At 39.3% G+C, this 27,283-nt stretch overlaps 1 protein-coding gene across 1 annotated transcript in view; it reads right to left on the bottom strand.

Moving 5' to 3' along the window:
• LOC126161355 (F-box-like/WD repeat-containing protein TBL1XR1) overlaps positions 1-27,283 on the bottom strand; it is a 132,834-nt gene that overhangs the window by 78,924 nt on the left and 26,627 nt on the right. The window contains exon 2 of the mRNA XM_049917123.1: positions 13,084-13,229. Within this exon, the coding sequence (XP_049773080.1) occupies positions 13,084-13,229 (146 nt within the window). The remainder of the gene's footprint in view (positions 1-13,083; positions 13,230-27,283) is intronic.

Genomic DNA, 27,283 nt, shown 5'->3' with positions numbered 1-27,283 from the left:
ATGTGTGTGTGTCCCCCCCCCCCCCCCCGCTTTGCTCACAGCGTAGCTCTGCACGAGAACTGCATAGCATAACACTCAGTCAATGCGAAGATTCATACCCTCTATGAATCTAAATAATCCATATTAGTTATTATTCGATTTTGTTCAAATTTGGTACACAGCCTTTTGTTATTAATGGAGCGATGCTGTCAAAATTTCAGATTTTTATTTATTATTGTGCCAGAGAAAACCATGTTAGGAACAAATACAGATTGACTTGCATTATCATTTGAAGCCATTCCAAAGTTACCAGTGCATAAAAATCAATTAATTAGAATTTTATTTTTTAACACTTTAGTCACTGTGCATTATGTAATACAAAAATAGGTCAAAATTATTATTTCATTATATTTTGTTGTGTGAGTGTGTGAGAATGATTGATAGAGTGTATGTGGGACATACGTTAAAACTTAATACATCATTTTTCATAAAACCTTGTACAAACAGACCTTGGGAAAGTTATGGCGCAATCATGATTCACATGATGTATGGCGGTGTGAGCTTGCTTTTGTATAAAAGCAGCCAGAATGAAAGTTAGAGGAGGAATAAGTTTATTTATCAATTTGGAGAATAATTCCTACTTCACTTATTTTAGTTAAACAATGTACTAGAAATTGAAGTTTGAATGATGTTAATTACTATCAGATTATTGATTGGATAAGGCAAGTATTGGTGCGAGAATGATCTGGAAGGAACATTCTGATTAGTCACTTGGATCAACAGCCAATCAGAATTAAGATGTTCCCAAGCGAATATAGTGGAGTGAGCAGTGAGCAGAATAGTTTGAGAGTCGCTTGCTAACCGGCCTACTGATAACTCCATATTACATAGCTCTGTAAAAATACTCTGAAAAATGGAAGAAATAGTGAATTAATTGCAGTTCAAATACCTCGTGACTGGAGTTACGAATATTTTAATGAAAGTTTGGTGTTTCTAAATTAATAGTTTGAAAGTATGAGTGTGTGTACTTTCTGGTCATAGTAACAATTCTGCATGGCATGTTTCGTGCGCTATACAGAATACTTTGGCGAGCACTTCTTTCTAAGAAGACCACTTAAATGACCGAATGTTTAACTCATGAATAGTTGTGGGTGGGTACCTGGTAGGACGTGAAAATTAGTCAGGTCGGAGTTGCAAAAATTCTGGCTACTTTTCAAGTGAAACTATGTTGTACAGACAGTGAACTTAGAATGACAGAGCATTACCATATTTTTTCCCTACTCTTTTCTGCCCACATCACTCTTCTGCTGTCCAGATTATGCAATGCCTTATCCCACCATTCCTCCTCTCCATGGAGCCATTCTTCCTCTCCCCCCCTCTTCTCATCCATTCTCCCTTTTCTCTCCAACTTCTGCCCATGCAGCCATTCTCCCACTCCCTCTCTCCCCCTCTTCTCATCCTCTCTCCTTTTTCCCCTTTCTCGGTCCCCATCTCTCTCCTCTCCCTTTCATCTTCACCTTTCTCTCTCCTTTACCTCCTACCCTTTTTTTGCCTTCTTGCTCTTTCTTACACTTCTGCTTGTTATACCCCTTGTACTTTCTTCACCTTGTTTTGTGATCATGAAGTCAATTGCCTCAAGACCTGCCTCTTCCCCACTTCCTGCTCCTTGTGTCCTCTCCCACCTACTCTCCACCTGCACCTCCATCAGCTCAGGCTACTTTTCAACAATAATCACATATCAATAATTATAGTCTTGCTGTGGCCACGAGAGTATGCATTTGGGTGTCTGAGTGGTTGTGTGTACTACTGCTGGAATAAGTGCTAGTGCTCCAAAGCTGCTAGTGCAAATACTGTTTTCTGTTACATGTTACTGTCCTCCTCGCATCAATCTGCTACAGATGACTGGCAAGGGAACCCACACAATAGTTTGGAGGGGGCGAGAGGGTTTACAGACCTCGGAGTATGGGGAATTTTTAATATTTTGTAAGACATATGGTGATTTATAAAAGGCCAAAAGAACGTTCCAGTTCTAACTCTGTTAAAAACATACCTAATACTGACTTTTAAATCAATTTCTTGAAAGAACAACATACAAGTACACTAAATTTTTTCCTTTCCCTGTCAGCTGGTGGGTGGTTGCCTTTCCCTTAGGTGAAAACAACTAATTTATGGCAGCCAAACAGAAAATGAAACCATGTACATACTGGATCTATGTTCATGGTTTTAATTGTGTATGTTAGTGTTACATTGTGTGCTATAGGTATTAGTACTCTCTAGAGATGCCGCAACTGATGAAACATTTCAGCTGCCAGTAAAAAGTACGAGTAAATAATGTATATTATTGCAGTTATTCACTATGTGCTGACAAGAGTAAAATCTGATTCACACAGAAAATTAGATGCAATTTACATTAACTTTGTTCAGTAACAACATTTCAAGTGGCTGTCTTTTTAATTTACCCTGATGACACTCAAAAACCTGCTACATTTATAATGTTTCACCTGCTGCATTGAGTTAGCAATGACTAAACCTAGATAATATTTTGAAAGCACTATACTTTTGTACTAACTTCAACATTTAAAACTTTTGATCACTTTTAGGATTGATTGCCAGCAATTTCCAACATCTTGAGAAGCTGAGCATTTTCCCCCCATTTTTAATGGCACCACAAACAAATAAATGCTTTGCCCACTCTCTCAATCATATTAGCATAGTCTCTGTTTGTAACAGCCTTTCCACCTGGATGTTCCTTCAACATGTGAACAAGTGAAAGATCAGTTGGTGCAAAATCTGATCCAAGCAACGGATATACGGATAACTACACATTTAAGCAAGGTAATGCCCAATGCTTCTGACCACAAAAATTATCTACCCATTAACATTTCAGGAATAATTATAAGTCAAAGTTACCATTTTTTCCTGATCTGGGATGCTCCTTTCAAGCTTTTAAGTCATTGTTGCCCAATTTTCTGCTCTTGTTACCTCTAACAAGGAGCACAAAAAGTTTAAAGAGACTTCACTTAATTTTGTATGACCTTTGAAAGACGATATACTTGGAAACTACTGTGGTGAGGTGGTAATTACCAGGAACTTACGGCGACTGAAGTTGGATGCCTTGTAAAAAATCCTACTCAATAAAAGAAAAGTAGTTCAATTCACAGTAAATAAATCCTCGAGATGAAGGAGGTAGTTGTCTGGCCAGGTACTGTATACCAGCCATCCCATAAGCCAGATACCCAGCCAAACATTGCCATGAAGGATGAGTCAAGCACATAGGTTCAGGTATATTCAAGCATCATCATTCATGAGTGAAGTGAGTGAATAATATATTGATTGCCTGACTTATCTATTTGAACAGTTGCAAATTTTATCACTTTCACTTCTTGCTATTTGAGGCTACTACTAAAAATAATTTGTTAATTGCAAGATAATTTATTTTTCATCAGTAAAGGCAAGATCACCTGTTTGAGATTATTAAATAGTGACAATAATAAAACCAGCCATTTGCTTGTTGTGCTGATTTCTTTCTTTTTTTCTGAGAAGTAAACACGAGAGGTATGTACTATTACTGAAGCATTAGATTGTCTTTCATTCTTTTGTTTTGAATTTTTTATGACAATCATCAACAAGGCATTTGTCCCGAGATTTACTGATTCGCATCATTAAGTAGATATCGGATTTATAAAATACTCAGTATAATTTAATTTGCTTGGGATGTACAGATGATTTTGTGCAATGTTGTTGTAAAAAACCAGGGGTATTCCATGCAAAGTGGTCTTCCCACAAAACCATCACAGATTTTTATGAAATTTGGTACAAACATTCACACACATTCCAAATGAACATAAGTAAAGTTTTACTTTCACCAATGATGCCATCATAATCATGGGTGGAAGTAATGATGTATACAGAAATGAGGGTAAACATGCGACCCAGTGTTTAAAAACTACATTACTTGATCTGAAAGTTCCGAACATCTTAGTTACTAGCTTGCCTCACAGATACAACCTGCAAGACAATTCCATCGTAAATCTGGAGCTTGCAAAAGTAAACAGACAGTTCTACAAAACATGCAAGTCCCAACAAAACGTAACATTTTTTTGATCTTCCTGATGCAAGAGATTTGTTTACGAAACATGGACTACATTATAATAACGCTGGTAAGTCATATGTTAGTAAAATGCTAGCAAAATTAATACAAAAAGATGATGACGTTGCAAGAAAACCAATTGCCATGCAACCAGTTTTGACCAAGGAAATGGAAAAACGGGAAAACAATTTCAAAATCACACACATAGTCGCAGACACAGTGCCAGCTCAAACAGGAACATCGCGTCCAGAAGATGAGACGGTGCCAGAACCAGCCTCGGAAGATACAGCAGAGATTGAAATTATCGTCAAGAAAACTGTACCTACTCATCATCCAGATGCTCACACACAGGGAAACCGATGAAAGGGGCCAATTCTTTCTGAATTTGGGCCAATACAATGAATCCAGAACAAACAGTCAACACTCAGGTGGACGTTCCATTACTAGTTCTAAAGACCCTCTACCCAATAATATATGCAGTAGTAATTTCATTATACACTTAAGCATCAGAGGTCTGTCTGAAGGAATGATCAGGAAGCTTTATGATATAGAAATTTTGCTAGAAAGTGTGAAACAATCTGTGAAAGTAATATGCCTTAATGAACATTGGCTAAAATCTGGAAATATCAGTCTCCTGAATAAACTTACAGGTTATAAACTGGCTACCAGCTTTTGTAGGGCCAATGGGTATGGAGGCTCTTGCATACTAGTTCATCCCACGGTAGACTACGATATCAGACAGAATAGAACTTAAAGAGTATAACATATTAATTATCAGCATATATCGCATCCCTGGGTACCATATAAGCTCTGTATTTTTAGATAAGTTTGATACATTGCTACATAAATTAAAAAGTGATAAACTGTACAAGAAAGTGGTTATATGTGCTGACTTCAACATAGATGTAAGGACTGATGACAAATTTGCTTCACACTTAAAGAACCTGGTAGCCACAAACGGGCTAAATCTCAATTTTGATCAGTATACAAGAATTACAGAAACCTCTGCAACATGTATTGACAATATTGTAAGTAGTTATAATTATTATATAAAAGAAAAGTTTCTTCTAGATTTAGGAGTATCAGACCAGGTCCCAAAAAAGTAGATCCTGGGTAACAAAAGGAATTAGAGTGTCTAGTGCTACAAAGAGGAAACTGCATATGGAGGCAAAAGTAAATCGAAGCCCTCAGTTTCTTAAGTATACAAAAGACATTCGACAAAATAGTTAAACTAGCAAAACATACTGTGAATAATAACTTCATTTCAAATGCAAAAAACAAATCAAAAGCTGTTTGGTCTGTTATAAGAAGCGAAGTTGGCAGTGAGGCAGAGAGAAAATCCCTTTCTAAAATAGTTATAAATGGTAGAGCTGTTACAGAACCCAGTGCCATTTGTGAATCATTTAATGACTTTTTCATAAACTGTAACAAATTTGGTGACTGTTCACGACTAAAAACAAAGCCCAATATGACAGACAGCAATTGTCCATGTTTTAAGTTTTCTCATGTTTCCATCTCAGATGTCATCAAAATCATAATGTCCCTTAAAAATTCAAAATCTGCGGGGTGGGATGAGGTCCCCACTGAAATAATAAAAATAGTCCGTCACAATATTGCAGAACCACTCCCTTTCATAATCAACCAATCTTTTGATGAGGGATGTTTCCCAGATCGATTAAAATATGCAGAAGTTCGGCCCATACATAAAAAAGGCAAACAAGATTAATTGGGCAACTATAGGCCAATCTCACTGTTACCAATTTTCTCAAAAATATTTGAAAGAGCTGCATGTGATCAGATCACAATTCATCTAACAGCATTATCTTAGGCAATCAATATGGTTTCAGAAAAGGTCGCAGCACAATCCATGCAATAAATGAATTGGTCACAAAAGTCAGCAGATGTCTTGATGATAGAAAGTGTGTGTCAGGCATCTTTTGTGACCTGTCCAAAGCCTTCGACACAGTAAATCATGACCTGCTTCTCCAAAAATTGGCACGCTATGGTTTTCAAGGCAAATCTCTTAGCTGGATGTCATCATACTTGGTAAACAAAAGAGTACTTATTAACATCAACGGCAAGAAATTTCTCTCTGGCTGGAAACACACTCAATTAGGTGTTCCACAAGGTTCAATATTAGGGCCACTACTTTTTCTGTATTATATTAATGATATGCCATGTCAGGTCCAGTCTAATACTATCCTCTATGCAGATGACTCAACAGCTGTAGCCTGTTGTAAAAATGAGGTAGACCTAATTCGTCATGTTGAACAAACACTTGGGGAAGCGGAGGCATGGGTCAAAAACAATAGCTTGACATTAAATTTTACAAAAACAGAAATTGTTCATTTCACCACAAAACAATCTGCACAGTCTATAAGTGAAATAAGGTATATGGACAAAAAATTAGAGGCTGCAGACTGTGTCAAATTCATTGGTGTATTAGTCAATAAAAACCTGTTTTGGAGTCGCCATGTGGACAACATACTGGGTCGACTGAATAGCCTCATATATAATATGAATATCTTGTATAGTATTACTGATTTAGCTGTAAGAAAAACTGTATATAATGCATATTTTGTTTCAGTCATTAGGTATAGTACAATTTTCTGGGGGTCTGAAAAAACAAATTTACTTAGAGCTTTTAGACTACAAAAAAGAATTATCCGAGCAATGGTGGGAGCAAAACCAAAGCAACATTGTAAACCTTTATTTGTAAAACTAGATCTAATGAGCATTCCAAGCATATACATCTATGAAACTCTCACTTTCACGAAAAGAAACCCACAACTTTTTGAGGGCAACTTCTTCTTGCATCAATATGATACTACATATAGAAAGAGCTACATGTTACCTACCCACCATTTAAAATCATATGAAAAAACCCCATACTATATGGGCAAGAAATTAAACGTAAAAGGTACCAAAACAGACCTGGAAAAATATCTGAAAGATAAATGTTACTATAGTGTAGAAGATTTCGTGAATGGCAACAATGCATTATAATTGTAATTAAAATACCTCTTTGAAGATGTTACACCATATATATTATTAATTTAGTGTCCGTTTTTAGTATTATTATATATAGTGTAAAGCTGACAAATCACCTATGTCACAATCTTTGATTGTATAACGCATGTTATGTGATAATAAAAATTGAATTGAATATTTGCAGAGATTTGGTCATTTATTTCATCCCATAGCACAGCTTTCAACAGTACACAACTCTCTTTACTAAAATAATAATAAAGATTTCTTGTACAATTTTCAGATGGATAATTTAAGCAAATTCAACCAGAAAAACAGACATTTGGAAAATTGTGAAGTTTAGCTTTTTATATCTCTGGAAGTAATTGTGAGATAAACCTTAAATTTTGCACTTAATAACTTACCAATGCAAGATCTTACATTATACAATTCATTCTCCTCCTGCTTTCCAGTAATTTACAAACTGAGGACAAAGTTGACAATATTTGTAAAAATGCCAAAATGAGTAATTTGTGCCCACTTTTACAAAAAAATAGTCTTCTGCAAACTCTTTTAAACCAACAGCAGTGCACAATAAAAAGGCATACTCAAAGACTGCAGACAAATTGCTATGAACTTGACGAAAATTTATACAATGTGACAGTAGTGTAAAACCTGAAGGCAGTTTATACACGGTGTGTTGCAGCTCTTATGCAACACTTTTACTAACATGATCTACAGTGCCTTGGTAACGCACAGTTAAATTCTGAAGTTTATATAACCAATTTATTCGGTAGTTATTACAGCAAAAAGAAGAAAAAAAGAAAAAAAAGAAGAAGAAGATGAAGACTGAAATATGTCATGATGAGTCGTGACAAATGACATCCCTTTTTTGAAGTTATTCAAGTTCTTCTGACTCAATTTCACTTCCTAGTCATCAGGACTTCTGAAAATACCTTCCCCAGAGACTACTAAACAATCGTAGAACATAATAAAATATGACAAATTTGAGTACAGCAGAATATGGTCGCATTCTCAAAGCACCTACACCTTGTCATTGCCTTTTAGCGGCTTATATGCTCGTATTGCATAGATTTTTAGGTGGTTTAAAACACGGTCTTTCTAACGACAATGGTTTTTGTAAAAGATGGCTAAAAATATCAATTCTTGGCATTTGTACGAACATTGTCAATTTTGCCCTTAATTTGTAAAATAATGGAAAGCAGTAAGAGAATGAGATCTTATAATCTAAGACCTTGTATTGGTATGTTATTAGGTTTAAAATTTAAGGTTTATCCCACAATTACTTCCAGAGATATAAAAAGCTAAACTTAACATTTTTTCAGGCATATATTTTTCCTGTCAAATTTTGCTTAAATTATCCATATGAAAATAGGTCAAAAAATCTTTGTTTTAATTACTTTGCTTAAGAGAGCTGAAAAGTTATACAAGTTTTGTTTCTTTCAAGAAAATATTGCCAGAGATGTTATGTTTCGAAGTAGCCAAAAACTGTGGGATGCACAGTTGAAAGCTGCAGTATGAGGTCAAACAAATGACTATATTTCTGCAAGTTTTATATTACGAAAGTAAAATTTTACTTACATTCTTTGGGAACACGTGTGAATGTTCGCATAAAATTTCAGAAAAATATGTAATGGTTGTGCAGGAAATTTTTCCACAATTAGACCACTTGGCATGGAAATGCCCTGCATTTAAACTAATAGAAAATACCTAACCTACCTTAAATCCAATGAAATATTTCTTTTGTGTAGCAGATACTTCAGCTGTGAAAAAACATTTGAAAACAAAACATCTAGATAAATTCCAAGCAATTTAATAAACATCCTGCTGTTGCACCCCTACACCATCTTTAGCCGTACCCGGTATCCCCCCGTACTAGTTCGTCTTCAGCACTGATAAAAAAGCAACTGAATATATCAGAAATGTTTGAAAGGAAAGAGCTTTGAGGTGCAAATGGCACAAATATTGTTACTTAATAGCGTAAATGATTGCGCTAGACAACATGCCTTTATCTATCATAGAACAGACCAGATTTACAAGTCTCCTAGAACAAGCATTACCTTGCTGTAAAATGCCATGCTATCATGGACTGCTGGGATACTAATCAAATTGCTCACTCATGACTGTGGTGCAAACACCATGAAAGCTGCCAGCTGCTTTATCCATTCGCTGCAGGAGTTTGTAATTGAGTCATTGATGGTCCAGGTTGAAGTTACAAGAATAATCACTTCTGGGAGATCTCTCGAAACGCACTGCAATCATTTGCGCTTCTCTCAAGAAACACTGTTGGCAACTCAAAAAGAGGAACATTGTTCAGAGTATCAGTTGGTATAAGGTATCAGCACAACGTGTAATTTCCACCCTTTATATTGCAGAGCACCTGTTGCAACAAGAAGAGGGCATGTCTCTGAAGTTGTCTGATTATGACCTGCTTAGGAATTTGATGTGTCACCAGTGGTGTTTGACGGAGCATATTGTCAATCTTCTGAAGTCCTTTGAACAAATAAATACAAGATCTGGTCCCTTCTGCACATTCGAATAATACCACATGCTGCAGCGTCAAATAAGTATTTAGACAAGGGTGAGACAGTATAAAAAACACTGACCACACATGAGAAATTTTTTGAAAGCTGAATTAGAAAGTTGTTTCAGCTCCTTAAATGAAAAGTCAAATTACTTGATTGCAACCTGTCTAGATATAAGATTCAAGACAGACAATTTGAGATTTGTTGAAGCTGAAAAATCTCAACAATTCTGATAAAATTTTGCAAAGATTCTTCCACCAATGGCTTTACAACTCTAATGCTTGCTAAAAGAAGTAAAGGAGACGAGACTGAATCAGTTGTGACTCACAAAACTTATTATGTGTTTAGGGAGTGCTTTAATGAGTCATAAATGAAAATAATGTGAGACAGTCAAGAAATAAATGTGACTCCAAGTCACATTAACTACTAACTACTAACTGAAAAGTCTAAACCAACTACAATTGGGATCCTTATATTTGGCAATGTAATCAAATTTGACAAAATTTGTCGGATTTATCTTTCTGCATTTTGCATCAGTGTATGTAATGAAAGAATCTTCTCTGGAGCTTGCCTTATTTACAATGACAAGTTAAATTGCATATTACTTCTTTTATTTTTTAAAATTTTAGGAATAGTTACAGAGCCCGTAGATTCTATTACTGAATTACTGAAATACTGAAAAGTTTCAAATTCTCACAAATGTCATGGTCATGATTTAAGAGAGCTTGAACATTTTATTCTGTGTGAAGACTGGATTGCGGGAGCAGACAGTGCCCTATAAAAGACAGTTAAGCTGTAGGCCTAGTTGGAATTAGAATTTGTGGATAAAGTTTATATTTGTCATATCATATGCTTTGTTGGGGGACTGCATTACAGGAGTCTAGTTTTTGATGGAGGGGGGGGGGGGGGGGGGGGAGGTACAAATCAGTTTCTTTGCAGGTAAATTTATTCTGTGTATTGAGGACCATGATGTAGAAACTAATTCCATTAAGTCTGCTATAGACTGTAATAAGAGAGCAAGTGGTTGGAACTGTTCCTGGGCTCCCATTTTATGCCACTTCACACAAAAGTGATGTCACAAACGTGAAAATAGCAAAAGAGTACAAGATAAGTGAGTCACTTTGTTCAGATGACAGATGCAAACTGTAATTACAAAGAAATGTCGTTCAGGTATGACGACGTTTTTGAAGAAAGATCTGGTGTAATGAAGCTTCATGCAAATCTTCATGATCGAGCGAGGTGACACAGTGGTTAGCACAATGGACTCACATTCGGGAGGATGACAGTTCAAACCTGCATCCGGCCATCTCGATTTAGTTTTTCCAGGATTTCAATAAATCACATCAGACAAATACCGGGATGGTTCCTTTGAAAGGGCACAGCCAATTGCCTTCCCTAATCTGAGTCCATGCTCCATCCCTAATGACGTCATTAGTAATGGGATGTTAAACACTAAATCTCCTCCTCCTCCTCCAAATCCTCATGAACCATTTTGCCTTCATTTCTGTTCTGTTCTGTGGACCAAAAGAGCAGAAGGTAGTAAGGGCACAGTGCATATATTAGGGTGGAAAATCGTTGAAGGTCACAGAGTACCAATAACAATCCATTACTTGTCACGAACATAGCTTTTCCACAACACGATCATATTCTGGCTGTGAATATGCATTCACTATGTTATTTACAGTAGCACATCTGCAGTTCTATTTCCTTATTCATTATTAGACTTTCTTCAGTATTATCACGACTTTGGTCTATGTTAATAACTCTGTACTTACCTGGCCAGAAGTACTGTTCTTCCTGACACTGCACTTCACTCATCTCCACTGTACGTAACTTAAATTCAGCCTATCTACTGGAATTGTTTTTTTTATGATGACAACAAATTCCTGAGTAATATCCCATGCCCACACAACACACGCCCAACTTCCCCATATAATCAAATAGAGGATCATTTTACCATAAGAATGTTTTACCCAGGATGATGCCATGATCACTAAAGCAGAGTTGCATGCCCTTGGGAAATGTAATGCTTATAGTCTCCCCATGCTTACATCCACTCACAGTATCAAGACAGCAAGGACTTACTGGTTAACATTACAATGACAGATTACGCAATCAACCAGACTGTTTCCCCTGCATCTACTAATACGTCTGTCTGCTATCCCACTTCAGGAATCATATGTTAGTCTGTCCTCACCACAGATACCTCACTAGAGTGGCTGCAGCTATTGTACAGGAACCTCCCATATTGGTTAAGTCAAACCGGAGTATACCCATATGTAATATTCATTGGGAGGGGGGGGGGGGGGGGGTAGTGCGGTGTTTATCTTGTTTTATGTGCTAGGACTAGGAAAAGGGATTAATAGTGGTATCATTTTAACTGTAACTAATTTCTGTCTCAAGCACCTACAAACAATCGTTTTTTCCGATATGTACTGGTATTGTAGTGTTAATGTGGTAGGGATACCTGATTCAGGTATCAAAGTACGCACCATGTGTGATATTACAAATGCATCATCATCATTTTATTCTGGCTGTCTACTGTCTGCTATTGACAATGAATGGATGTAGCTCTGGCAGTTTCCCAAGGAGAGTGGAGCAAGGTGCCAGGGGCCGAAGCCATAGATTAACAAAGTATGGATCAGAGCCAGTTTTTGGAGTCTGTGAACATGAAGTATGCAGGCCAGCATGCCACCAATGGAAAACACCAACAAGGATAAATTCTGGGTTATGGGCAGGTTAAAGTGTTCATATTTGAGATTTTTATCTGCTCCTCTTTGGCTGTAGCTAAAATGATTTTTTCCCATTTCCCTTAACTTCTTCCTCTTTCTGAGGTAATGGTCTGTTTGTCCTTTCTGTGATCACAGTACCCTATCATCTATCATTTTTAATTATATTCAAGTTCTCAACCTCCTGGCGCTCTTTCCAGAAGCTCTCACAAGGTACAGTTTCTAGTGGCTCAAGGATGCTAGATTGGACCACAAGCACAATTTTCAATTAATGATAGAGAGTGAGGTGACATTACCCGGTTGTTAATTGAGCCTGTTTCAGCTGAGAAGTATGGGGTAGTTAGGCAAGGTGAGGGACTGTCAACGATTAAAATGGTGAACCACCTGCCTTCTTGTCACTTAGACAACCAGAAGGTTGAGTGTTAAGTACATCATAATTTGTCTAGTGGTTAGGGTACATATACAGCCTAGTGGTTAATGTACACATACAGAGTGGTATGATGTCTACCCTAAGTCAAAGGAGCCAACATGGCCAGAATTAATTAGTTGAGCTTCCTCAGATGTTCATCATTTCTCATTTGTTCATTCAATCTTTTAGAGTTCTCAATAAAAATATTAATGAACAGAATGAAAAAATTTGTCCATACCTTACAGTGCTTATGCAATAACAAATTATCAGAAACACACAAAGGTATTTCTGGGAACTACATAATTTTAATAATTCAGGAAATTAATTCACATATTAACACAACAGAAAAATAATACTTCTTACCTCTCCTATGCTAATCTCAGCTTCTGTGTACTGAAGCCCTTTCTGCAAAATACTGAGCAATGCAGCAGGTGGTACTAGTGCACCATTGATGTTAGACTGTGCTATGTGTGATTCAATGCCAAAGGTATATGCGGAATGTTGAAATCCTGCAAAAACAAAATCTCATTTAGTTAAACTATTGTTGCAAACTGGCACACACTTCAAAAAATCTCTACTGGAACTATATATTTAGTTAGTAAATATGAGGTCCCATAAAGCCCTTCACTACTACTTTGATCAATGTTAAGCTTTCTGCAGTGATTTGTGCCCAGGTAACAGTCAGTGATTCAAATGTAACAATAGTGAAAATTATAGTCTCGTATTTAAATCAATAAATGATCTCTCTCTCTCTCTCTCTCACACACACACACACACACACACACACACACACACACACACACACACAATGGTAATTGTTACAGATATATGTGACTCACCAATCATTAATAAATAAATGGATGAGTCAGGCACTCTGCTATACACACACTGACATCTTCCTAAAGGGGTAACGTGTACTCCAGACATTGCACAAAATTTTAAAAGTGTCATCACATTTGTCACTGAGAGGACAGTTTCCCCTCCAAAATATACAACTGACTGGCAGTCAGAATACAGTTAACCTACTCAATTTAAGTGTGGTGTACTTAAATTTGCCTCCTACATATGGAAGCAGAAAGCCATGTCCAATTACCTTATCCTGGCTTGCTACTTCCACCACTTACCTTCCAGTCACCCTCTGTCACACTGCTGAACAGCTTTCTCACTCAACAGTGTAGGAAAGAGCAATTAAGGTCATTACAGACAAAGCACACGTTAAAACAGGGTAAAGACAGGAAAATAAATCAAATGTTTCTTTTTGAAAGAACCATCTTGCCATTTACATTATGCAATTTTGAGAATCTGCAGCTCACTGACTATCTGGACAGCCAAACAGGGATTTAAACCTGCTCTTCTTGAGTACATGTCCAGTGTCGTAAAAACCACTGTGCCAAATTGCTCGATATAGCCCCTAGGACAGTGTTTCCCAACTTGGGGTTGGTTACACCCCTGAGGGGTAAAATGAAATTTTCTGATGCGTAAAAGCTAAATGAGTCAATTCTGTTTCAGTCACTAAACTAAATGATTTTCAAGAGATCATTACCATTATAATAATTTTGTAAGGCTCTAATAATAATTACATAAATTATCAATAATTACTTTTTCTCAAATGGCTCTGAGCACTATGGGACTTAACAGCTGTGGTCATCAGTCCCCTAGAACTTAGAACTACTTAAACCTAACTAACCTAAGGAAATCACACACATCCATGCCTGAGGCAGGATTCGAACCTGCCACCGTAGCGGTCGAGCGGTTCCAGACTGAAGCGCCTAGAACCAGTCGGCCACATCGGCCGACACTTTTTCTCAATTGGTAGCATTAATGCAGTGGAAGTTACAGGTTCCTCACACTGTTCACCCACCGCACAAATATGTTATGCTTTGTCCCATACATAGCTGATGATAGACATGAGACACACACCTAATAAATGCTAAATATCTGAAGAAAATATCTTCTCCATGATGTAGCTAGTATCTGCAGTAGTTCATAAATTACTTCTTTACTCACTTCAAAACAGACAAATGAATTAATTAACAGCATGACACAGCAGTAACTACATAAGGGGTACTATAATGCTGTAAACATTATTACTACTACTACTAACAAAAGAACACCGACGGGATTAAGAAACACAACATAGTGCTCACCGCGTTTTGTGAAGTAAAAAGGTGATTAATGTGTGTGTGTGTGTGTGTGTGTGTGTGTGTGTGTGTCCTTGGAACCTAAAAGAAGAAAGATCAGATACAAAAAAACGTGAGTAGTAACAATTATATAAGCAAAACATTTCGACACGACAAAACCACATTTTAAAAAAATCAAGATATATATTTACTCGCCGATGAAATTTACATTTACATTGATTTGCAGATGACAGCCTATCAGTGCAGGTCACCATACAGTCGGTCCTGCAAAACCATGTAACGTAAAATCACGGTAATAATCAAAACGCACAAAACTTTCCTTAGTCCTCACTTTGTTAAATCAGTTATGACCTAAAATACTTTCACTTTCTCCAGTTTCCAATAAACAAAAACCCACTGACGGTGGCATAGAAGTGCTGAAACATGTCTAGGTAAAAAAGAAAAAATGTGTTTGCAAAAATGTGGTACCCATATCCTGTAACTGCAAATGCGAAGAGTGGACAAGAGCTGCAGATTCAAAAGACGAACATGAAGTGGACCTTGTTTCATTTTCCTAAGGGGTGCCACTATTCACCATATGTTCGAACTGCCGCCCTCCTCTTGACACAGGGCAACACGTGAAGTGAGTCTCACTGGCTCAGTTTCAGTTTCAGTGAAAGACAGTATCTCAAATTCGTTGTTAAGATGATTCAGTATAATACTCTTAGTTCTACCTGATTCCTGTCTCTCCTGTACAATGCAACTAGCCCTACCACAGGCGGTGCCACTCGCGGTCTAGTGGGAGAGTTGTGACAGAGCCCATTCTTCCCAAAGAGACAGAATCCACAGCCGAGAATAGTACTTACGTACATACACGACTCTCAGACGCTTCCCAACATACCCATTCACACACGTTCCAATTTTGACAGTTTCTTCTTTTTGTTTAATTTCTGGAACTGTAAAGCTAAAAGTACTGTTTGCAGTTCTCACAGTCCCGATTTTAATCTTTCTCTGCCTTGGCTAACGTAAATATTTAAACATTTATGTCGTCTCTTTTTCCATCTTTATTGTCTCTAGATCTCACTAAAACGGTGTCGCTCTGCTCTGCTGCTGTTGCCTCTGTTTTCGTCCTGGCTGTCCCCAATTACTTCGATTGAAACTATACTCGAAGTTCTGCCTTTTTTTTATCTTTGTGAAACGATTGGAGATACTTTCTTGAAAGTACCTAAATTCTACTCTACAAATTATACCATGTCATCAAAACAAGTCTGGTTGAATCTCTAGTCATACAGGCCTACATCTAAAGCTACAGCTAGTAACATGATCTCCTTAGTCACTACTGCCGTCGTCGTCTCGGTTGGCCGTGCTAGCAGACGGCAAAAATTCACTAAATGGAAGTAGCAGTGCTGGCACTTACAGTTCTCGCTCCTTAAATCTACCGGTTAACACTGGAATTGAGGGCGGCGACGCGAAGGCGCTCACCAGATTGGGCGCGGTCGACGGGGAACGCGGCTAGCTGGTCGAGCTTCCTGACGCTGGGGGCCTCTAGGCTTCAACTGAGGCGAAGATGGCGTCTGACGTGCGAGAACTGACAAGGCCCGCGGCCGGAAGTTGAGCGATGGACGGTCCACGCGCGCGGCGAACGATCTCACCTCAAAACTAAATGTTCACAGCGTAAAACTCACACTATCCACCGATTAAAAAAAAATTGCAATACTCCTAATTATTGCAGACTCTTGCGCATACGTATACCGACCACCGACAATCAGTTTACCACGAAGAAACGCGGAGCCACATCAGAGTACTACACGACAGCCATCTTGGCCCAGACGGCAGACGAACTACCTCAAACTACGGTATCTCAACGCGTCACAACACAAGCTCCGCCCATACGAACCTCCGAAATGCGTCCTTTGTCACGGGGTGCATCCAGGCTCTGGGCGCGGTTGCCAGCTGCCCCAAGAAGGCATCAGAAGAATGCAGTCGAGACAGACAATTGGAACGAACAACGGAACGACAAAGCCACCGTCCACTACCAGCCCAACACAACTAATGAACAATCAGAACCAACCTACCGCTGGTAATACAGGAAACCCGTCTCTTCTTGCTGGGATTGGAAGATCCTGTTGACGTGTTTGCGAATAAATTTAAGTTTTTGAACTCGACCTTATGAAGAAAAAAAGAAAACACACAATGTATTCTATCTCTGTGTACTAAGACATGTTTTGACACCTGTGTGTGTGTGTGTGTGTGTGTGTGTGTGTGTGTGTGTGTGTGCTTGGAGACTCGCGGAAAGGCACACACAGTTGTCTAAACATGTGTGGGTAAATAAAGAAAATGCATATGGCGAAGTTTGAAAAGCCAAAGTTGGACATCTCTTTCTAGAGAAAACGGACCAGATAACACTCGAGAAACAGCACAAAATGTCCTCAGTACTGACCTCGAGGATATAATTAAGACTTACATCAGACAACAATTGAGGAATGTTTTAACAATAGTCAACATCTAAAAAAAAAAAAAAAAAATCAGGAAGCACATATTACAGAATTACTTGAACAGGAAAGACATTTCTAACAACTTTCAGTTGCAGAAATAGAAAATTCCTTTTTTTTTCGACGCTAGACATCTCATATTAATATATTTCATAGCAGTGATAATCTAGTTCCCAGAATGAAATGTTCTAGTTTGTTTTAAACCACTGAACAAATAATAATTTAATAAGTTAGTTCATTAAGGTACTGTACTTCATCACTTTAACTGTCATGTTCACACTAGGCCCTTCCATAGGACTCTTGGGTTTCTTTCGTTGATGTATGAAAAAATCTCTTTAGTTTCTTTACATCGTCAGCCTCTTTGCCACTATCATGGTTTCAAGGTTTTACTACAGCTGATCGATCAATGTCCTTAAAAAGTATCTATGTTAGTTTTCTTCGTTTCAGTAATGATCAAGAGGAAATGTATGTTCTTTCGACGTTTCCGATGACACTGCCTTTTCTTTTTAAAGAAAATAAATAAAAATTCTGGCTTCGGATATTTTGTATGGTAGCTTCACTATTGTTAGCAGCAGTGGGCTTGAAATAGTACGCATGTCATCCCTTTTCCGGAACCATTCATTTACCATGCTGGCTCGGAACCTCATAATAGTGTGGTGGTAAGATTATGGTTTAAAGTTTTCTGAATTCCTTTACAATGGTATCAAGTACATTACTAGAAAACATGTAGCTGTGGTCCTGATTGGGACGCAGCTGCTACTTTGTCAAAAATTAACAATAAATGACTAAATATTCAGAACTGGCAAAACTCATTTTTGTGGATGTCGACTTGGAAAAATTGCACAGTTATGCGCGCAAGATTAAACGGGCATAAAATCCATGTAGCAGACTCATTTTGAATACATACATAAATTACTTCTGCAAATTTTGTATTTTGTGAAAACGTTCCTCAGTTTGGTATTATACTTCAAACAGCCAGAAAAGATGAAGAAAATGTAACGATTCACCTCTTCCCGGAGGTGAAAGACGAAGGGGTGAGCAATTGCTGCAAAAGGGCGAGCCGGGCGCGGCCGGGTTTTTCCCCGCGGTGGAGGGGGCTGATGAGTCAGGCGACAACTACGCCGGCGAAAAGGATGGCACCGACATGGCGGACGCTCGACGCAGCCAGGAATGTGACCGAAATAAGATTGCTCAAATTCCTTTCCACAGCTTACGGTCATCGTATCGGAAAAAAAGGCACCGTAGATATCGCAGAGGTGAAACAAGCTCACTGCAGTTTAGTTCATCATTATACGACAACTTTTACGGAAGATACACACAAATTGCAATTACAAATAGAACTGAATGTAAAGAAAAATTAATAGCTTTAAGCTACAACAACATAAGAGGTATAGATAGCTGGATAAGTCAGCTAATGGCTCAGAATGTCAAGCTGTTAACAACTCATTCATAATAAAAGTGACCATATGGCAAATATGTTAAATGTATGGTTATGCAAATGTGTCGGTACATAGCGTTCACAGTAAAGGTGGAATCAAGGTAGTACGAGATACCAAATATCTATTTTCTATGATTTCAGGTAATGCAAGTTTAAAAAACTGAATTGATTTAGTAGTAACTTGCGATCCACCCCGGCTTTGCAAGGGGCCGGACGACTTGTCTGGCGTAGCGGTTACCTATATATGGTTACGCAACTGACCTTACTTGTGAATCAGTCTATCTATTAATGAAAAACGTATCAAAATCCCTACAGTAGTTCCTGGAATTAGCCTTCAAATACAGCCCAGAAAATGTGTGCAAGGGGGAGGCGGAGAGGGGATTTAGAAATATCTACAGCTTTCTTGATTATTAAAACGGCCATAAATAAAGGGCATTAGACAGTGCAAACGCCAATGATTGGAGGGTGGAAAGGTTTTATTAATGTATATATATTGTTTCGTTCGGGAAAGCACATGTAACATATATTGATATTGGTAACTCAAGTCGTCAAACGAATATTATTATGTGAGGCAGGGAAATGACCGGGAAAGAAAAGCTATTCTATAGACATTCTGTTTATACACCAGTAAGTTGTTATTGTTACATCTGGATAGTGGACGATTAAAATTTTGGGGTTCGATAGTGTTTGACGTCATACTACATTCTGGGTGACGAGTTGATCCTAATCATTTACGCTTTAACCTCTTCGCATGGAGGCAAGGGATTTATCGCGTTTCTCAAAAGCGCGGTTTGAATTCATTCGCCAACTTTTCACGTACTAGCACAGGTCATCTCAATCTCTGGCTTATTCTTTAACATTGTCATGTTTGCGCGTGACATATAACATTTTAGAAGCGATCAGGTATTTGATTTTGGGTGATCGATTCGACTTTTAATTTTGGAATATATGTGAACTTGCATATTATTTGTTGCACTGTGTGTTAGTTTTTGGTGCGCTGACGGACTTAATTTTTATTTCGTAATACTTATTTGACATTGGAATCAGCATTCACTTGCCTCGCGACTTATTTACTGTACTACACAGTTTCATAATATTAATTATTTCGAATTGATGTAAGGTTACCATTCGCCGATTATTTTTCAGTCGTTCTATAAATAATTAGTTGGCTTAAACAAAATTCAGCGTTGTTGACTCCTATTATAAATCCTTTTGGGTTTCATTGTGTAATTAGAATTCGCTAACCTGCACGTGCAGATTTTGACCAATGCATCTCTCACTGGCCATAAAAGCAAGCGTGTACGAACGCCCCCTATGACACACCACAGCAAGCCATCTTTACTTTACATAAGACGGAATGGGGAAACCTTCACACTAAGGCACATGATTCCCAACAGAAGAGACAGTCGGCACAAGTGGGCCGAGATCTTCGCGAAGGGGTCGCTCATTGATCATAATGAACTACTGCCACATATTGCCTCTGCAGAAGCCGCGTCTAAAGTGGACAAACAACTTTTGTGGTGGTGTATATGAGTCTAATCTAAAGACCTAAAATCGCGAGTAAAGCGGCAGCAAAAGAAACAATTGGTCTGCAACATGACAGACCCTGGAAACCATGGGTTAATGATCACATAATAGCACTGACGCAACAAAGAAGGAAGTGAAAAGGGGAAAAAATGAATCAGAAATGCAATATACTAAGAAGCAAAATTTACAGTGAAACATAAAGTCTAAAAAGGGTTAGGTGCAAGTCACGTGACAAAATTAATGAAAACTGCAAAAAATGAAATACAGAAAAGGCACTTAATCAGATACGACAGCATTTTGGAAAATGAAAACAATACAGAAATTTAATCCAATCCAAGAGGGGAAGGATTCTTATAGAAAATGAGGATGTAACTAACAGACGGAAACAATATATTGAACAGTTGTTCTACAAGCCAGAACATTTAATGGAACAGAATAAGAATATGAGGAAGAAATGCAGAGCAGAGCAGAAAATGGGGCCTGAAATTACAAAATAAGAATCTGAAACAATCAGCTAGAAAAGAAGATCCTACACAAAATGCTTAAAGTGTGTGATATTTGTCTTAAGCAATGATTTGGTATTATCCCAAAGGACTAAGAAAATATCATGATAATGATTCCTAAGAAGAACAAAACAGCCATACGTGAAGATCACAGGACTTCGATAATTCTATCTACCACTCTGTAAATATTAACAAGAATAATACATAGATGCATCAAAACAAAACTGAAGCCAATTTAGCTGAAGATCAATTTGTGTTCTGAAGGCACAGGCACACGAAAAGCTATCCTATGCCTGCACAAGAAAAGCTATCCTATACCTTCACACTATAAGAAAAGCATTCGACACTGTCCACTGGAACAAATTAATGGAAATTCTAAAGATTATGGAACTGCTCTAGAGAAAGTAGAATAATTAAAGATGTATACAATAAGCAAATAGTGACAGTACTGATAACATTACGCAAAATAAGTTAGAATTCTCAAATGTATTAAGATGTGCATGCAATCCGTCCCCATCCCTACTCAACATCTACATAGAACCTACAATGAACAAGTGCAATGAATACTGCACAGGTATTTCAACTAAACTAAACTCCGTCCGAACAGGCCATGAAGGTCCAATGGTACCGACCGGCCACCGTGTCATACTCAGCCCACAGGCATCACCGGATGTGGATATGGAAGGCCATGTAGTCAGCACACTGCTCTCCCGTCCGTATGTCAGTTTCCGAGACCAACCGCACCGGTATCTGAGTCACAAAATATAAATTTTAGGTTTGTGGATGAGACAGTTGTGGTAGCTCCAGATGAAACAAATCGCAAAAGAATTTTAAAAGTGATGGGTACAGTGCTAAGCGATTGATACAAAATGGAAATTAACTCGAAGAAGACTATTTCTGTCAGATGCTCCAAGGAACCAGAAGCAGTAAACATCAAAATTAATATAATCATACACATACCTAATAAGTAAGAAACAAAAAAATAGAGAAGCATAAATAATGTTCAGGAATAAAGCAAAACTATTTTTTTCAAACAACATAAGCACTGATGTGAGGAAAAAGGTGATTAGGAGCTTCATTTGGAACACAGCATTGTACAGCTCTGAAACATGGGCAATAGACAAAAATGGGTGCTGAAGATTTCTGTTCAAGTGAGTAGATAAAACACCAACCAGGAAGTCCTACAAAGAACTAGCAAAGAAAGGTCTTTTAGGGCAGCAACAGAATGAAAACCACATGTTTGGATTGATGACATAACATGACATAATCTTTTACTTGTAGATGTCCTAGAAGCAACACTACAAGGGAAGATAACCTGAGGAAGAACATGACTAGCATTTTTAAGACAAGCTATACATAATACAGGAGTTTCTAATTATGTAGACATGAAGAAATTAACTTCTAACAGATCAAGATGGAGAGCTGCCAACCAACAGAAAGATTTATGATATGGTGTCCATTCATCCAGTTTTTACCAGGACAGAAAGAGGAACAGCACATACGTACATGAGGAATGAACTCCAGACAGAGAACTAGGTGCATCGAGGACAGAACGGCAGATCGCTGTCAGGTGCACTGGACTGAAAACAGAATTCCAGCTCATAGCCAGTTGCACCAGACCAAAGACGGAACATCTCGAGACATTTCTAGTGGGAACGGACCATAGGCAGAACACCTATAAGCGAACATGGAGATGCATCGCACTGTACACACAACACTTGCTTGCGCACAGACACACCAGACTGAACATGGAATGTCTCTGGATGTTTCTAGTAGGAATGGACTGCAGATGTAACACCTAGAACTGACCACAGAGGAGGAAGGCAGTAAGTATAAATACTGGCTCTGTTTCACTCAACTAGCAATCTCAGGTAGAACCTGATAAGACAATGAATTATGTTGTCAAAATATTGTGCATGGACAATGCTGATATCCAACAGAACTCCTGAACTCCCTAATAAGGCATGAAAAGAAATTATCGCCTCTACTTTTAGAACATAGGATGAACTGATTCTGAAAATAATGGCAGTGATACAGAAATTTAGCAAACAGATCTGAAATACACCAACTAATGTGGGAACTAAGACACAAACTAACAAAACAGCCACATGAGAAAATGGAAGATCAGATGGATTCTTTTCTGGTAGATTCCAATGAAGAATGGCAGTATGCGAAAGACATTAATGCACCCAAGAACAAACAACATTCAATATTCATACCACACATGCTTACCTACGAACTGCTTAACAATAACTCAAATATCATTGCATTGGATCGAGTGTAGTGCTGGTGGTCTACATGATATTTCAATGTTGTAACTTGACGTCTTCATCAGGTGTTGTCTGAGACAACTGATGAAGCCAAGTTATGATGTCGAAATATCATGTTGGGAAGACAGTGAGCATCAGCAGTACACCAGATTCTATGAGATGGCATGAAACACTAAAAAATTCTAAGGAATTAATAACTGAAATTTTTTCAGATGCCTTCAAATTACATTCAAGAGCCCTAGATTTAGAATTAACACCAAATGACTCTGAGGAAGAAAGAGGATGAACCAATAATGGAGAAATTGTGTCTGTGTCAGTGTGCCAGTGCCAACACCAACACTAACTATAAATGTTTGGAGAAGTTGAAAGAGTTTAAATTATTAAAATTAAAAAAATGGCTGTCTACCCCAGGAACAGATAGAATTACAAATTATCACCTGAAGCAACAGCCATTAATTCATTAGCAACAAGGATCTACAAAAAAACCTCCAGCAATGCTACTTCTCATCACTATGAGAAACAGCCAGGATGGTAACTAAACCAAAACTGGGCAAAGATCTTAAGCCAGCCACAAATTACAGGCCAACAAGGTTCACAATACCATGATCAAGATACTGAGAAAACTCATCTTATCCCGCATACACACTACATTGCTATTAGATAAAACAATCCACATGGAACAGTTTGAATTCAAATTGAAATTCTCAAGTGGGATGTGCTGTTTTCATCAGCTAGGAGAAATCATGTTATCAGAGAGCTGATCACTCAAACATCAAATTCCAACTGTTCAATAAAGATAGTTAACAACTATCTCAAAGACAGGCAAATAATGGTGACAAGTGAAAAGAAAATCTTGGGCGCGAAGACCACATCATCCAGCATGTCTCCAGAATCGGTCTTCTCTCCAATACTCTTTAATTTCTGTATCACTGATTTTCCTTTAATACCTGGAGTTAACTTAGCTCAATTCACCAATGGTACAGTGGTATGCACCAGTACTTCATCAAAATCTGTACATTACAAAGACAATCCACAGCTGTCAAGACATGGTGTCCACTTAACAAAGTTCAACTAAATGCCAAAAAAACATAACCAGTCAACATTTCACCAACAACAACAAACAATTAACAAGAAACCTATACGTCAACAATACAGCAATATAGTGGCCCAAAACTCAAATATCTCCACGTCACCTCAAGACAAAAATTTATTTGAAGACTCACACCACAGCAAATGCTGAAGTATTTACAAATGCCAAGAACCCTCATACCACTCTTCATCAGCAGCACAGACTTGAAAATGATGACAAAGATGAGACTATACAAGCCGACAGTCACTGCTGTGTCGTCCGAACAAGACACAGCCAGGCCAAAAGCACCACAGGTGCGAAGATGCGAGCTGGTACCAGTGCCATGGAGACTTGCCACTTGTGTGAGTTCCACCAGCGCCACCTGCGGCGTGGATGAAGATATCAACTTTGCCTCAGTCAATTGCCAGCCAAGTACAGTCCGCCAATGACCAGATGACAACAGACAGAAGCCTATTCACAACATACACTCCTGGAAATTGAAATAAGAACACCGTGAATTCATTGTCCCAGGAAGGGGAAACTTTATTGACACATTCCTGGGGTCAGATACATCACATGATCACACTGACAGAACCACAGGCATATAGACACAGGCAACAGAGCATGCACAATGTCGGCACTAGTACAGTGTATATCCACCTTTCGCAGCAATGCAGGCTGCTATTCTCCCATGGAGACGATCGTAGAGATGCTGGATGTAGTCCTGTGGAACGGCTTGCCATGCCATTTCCACCTGGCGCCTCAGTTGGACCAGCGTTCGTGCTGGACGTGCAGACCGCGTGAGACGACGCTTCATCCAGTCCCAAACATGCTCAATGGGGGACAGATCCGGAGATCTTGCTGGCCAGGGTAGTTGACTTACACCTTCTAGAGCACGTTGGGTGGCACGGGATACATGCGGACGTGCATTGTCCTGTTGGAACAGCTAGTTCCCTTGCCGGTCTAGGAATGGTAGAACGATGGGTTCGATGACGGTTTGGATGTACCGTGCACTATTCAGTGTCCCCTCGACGATCACCAGTGGTGTACGGCCAGTGTAGGAGATCGCTCCCCACACCATGATGCCGGGTGTTGGCCCTGTGTGCCTCGGTCGTATGCAGTCCTGATTGTGGCGCTCACCTGCACGGCGCAAAACACCCATACGACCATCACTGGCACCAAGCCAGAAGCGACTCTCATCGCTGAAGACGACACGTCTCCATTCGTCCCTCCATTCACGCCTGTCGCGACACCACTGGAGGCGGGCTGCACGATGTTGGGGCGTGAGCGGAAGACGGCCTAACGGTGTGCGGGACCGTAGCCCAGCTTCATGGAGACGGTAGCGAATGGTCCTCGCCGATACCCCAGGAGCAACAGTGTCCCTAATTTGCTGGGAAGTGGCGGTGCGGTCCCCTACGGCACTGCGTAGGATCCTACGGTCTTGGCGTGCATCCGTGCGTCGCTGCGGTCCGGTCCCAGGTCGACGGGCACGTGCACCTTCCGCCGACCACTGGTGACAACATCGATGTACTGTGGAGACCTCACGCCCCACGTGTTGAGCTATTCGGCGGTACGTCCACCCGGCCTCCCGCATGCCCACTATACGCCCTCGCTCAAAGTCCGTCAACTGCACTTACGGTTCACGTCCACACTGTCGCGGCATGCTACCAGTGTTAAAGACTGCGATGGAGCTCCGTATGCCACGGCAAACTGGCTGACACTGACGGCGGCAGTGCACAAATGCTGCGCAGCTAGCGCCATTCGACGGCCAACACCGCGGTTCCTGGTGTGTCCGCTGTGCCGTGCGTGTGATCATTGCTTGTACAGCCCTCTCGCAGTGTCCGGAGCAAGTATGGTGGGTCTGACACACCGGTGTCAATATGTTCTTTTTTCCATTTCCAGGAGTGTAGAATAGCAGCTGTAGCCCACTTGGTTATAGATCATCATTCAGGGCTGACTTAGGCAGGGAATGTCATTTAGTGAGGTCTTAGAAGTGGACAGACAGTTGTTGTAAACTGCACTTGCTATGAACTGTGAAGTTTGGCTACGATTATTTGCACTTGGCCATTGAGGGCCTTTTTTGTGTTATATTACAAGCAGTCCTGCAGACTGCACATCGAGACACAAAGATAAGTAAACCTTTTAACTCATTTGTGGGACTTTGTCACTAATTTGTTGGGGTGTTGTAGAACCTTCGTTCTCCTATTCTGTTACCTGACCCTGGGGCATAGGTGTCTAACAGTGGCAGGGAGAAATTGTCTTAGCAGTGTAGCATCTGGAGCCATATCACGAACTCACAAACTTAACCTACCTTAACAACAGTGGCAACTCGGCCTCCACAGCAGTAGCGACGAGGTCTTTACAAAATTGGCAATGAGGGTTAACAAAATCTACCATCTGGGGTATGGTGTCAAATACCCAACCTACAAGTTTACAGCTCACCCAGAACAAAACATTACACTGGATCATCAGAGCTCCATTGCGGGAAAGTAAAATATGTCCCGTACTTAAAGTGGGAAAAGTGTTATAAAAATCTTAAGAAATATGGAAGTAAAATTGTACATGATGTACCTTTATGGTTGAGGAATGAAGGCTTATTAGAAGAGGTGCTGGAAGCGATCTCCTCCTCATCTGTATACACAGCTGCATGTTCATGAATGTTGCTTCCACATTATCAGATTTCATGGCTAACGTTCTCACGTAACTTGGCAACATGGCAGCATCTGCAAAATGCGCCAACAACAAGGTTCTGCAAGCCGTGTTGGGTCTTATGTTTCAGTGTTCCATGCTACTTGCTTGCTTCTTCCCATGCTGTTTGTTTCTTGTGATGCATTGATAATCTGTGGACGAGCACATGTTTCTTGAAAAACAGTGACCCTTTATGACATGTTAGGAAATGTTTGTGACAAGCTTCGACAGTTGACTTAAGCCATCTAAATACTGCAATCCAAGCTACAGTAAAGTATACGTTGTTGGATCTGCAGGAGGTAGGAGCCCCTGTAACCACCCCCGGTGTAAAACCTGTCCCATGCACCCTCCCACCACCACCTATTCCAGTCCTGTAACCCGGAAGGTGTACACGATCAAAGGCAGAGCCACGTGTGAAAGCACCCACGTGATTTACCAACTGACCTGCCTACACTG

This window comes from Schistocerca cancellata, chromosome 2, assembly GCF_023864275.1.
Source record: "Schistocerca cancellata isolate TAMUIC-IGC-003103 chromosome 2, iqSchCanc2.1, whole genome shotgun sequence".
In the NCBI taxonomy this organism is placed as follows: Eukaryota; Metazoa; Arthropoda; class Insecta; order Orthoptera; family Acrididae; genus Schistocerca; species Schistocerca cancellata.
The sequence above is the reverse complement of the archived record's forward strand: the minus strand, read 5'-3'. Positions and strand labels throughout refer to the sequence as shown.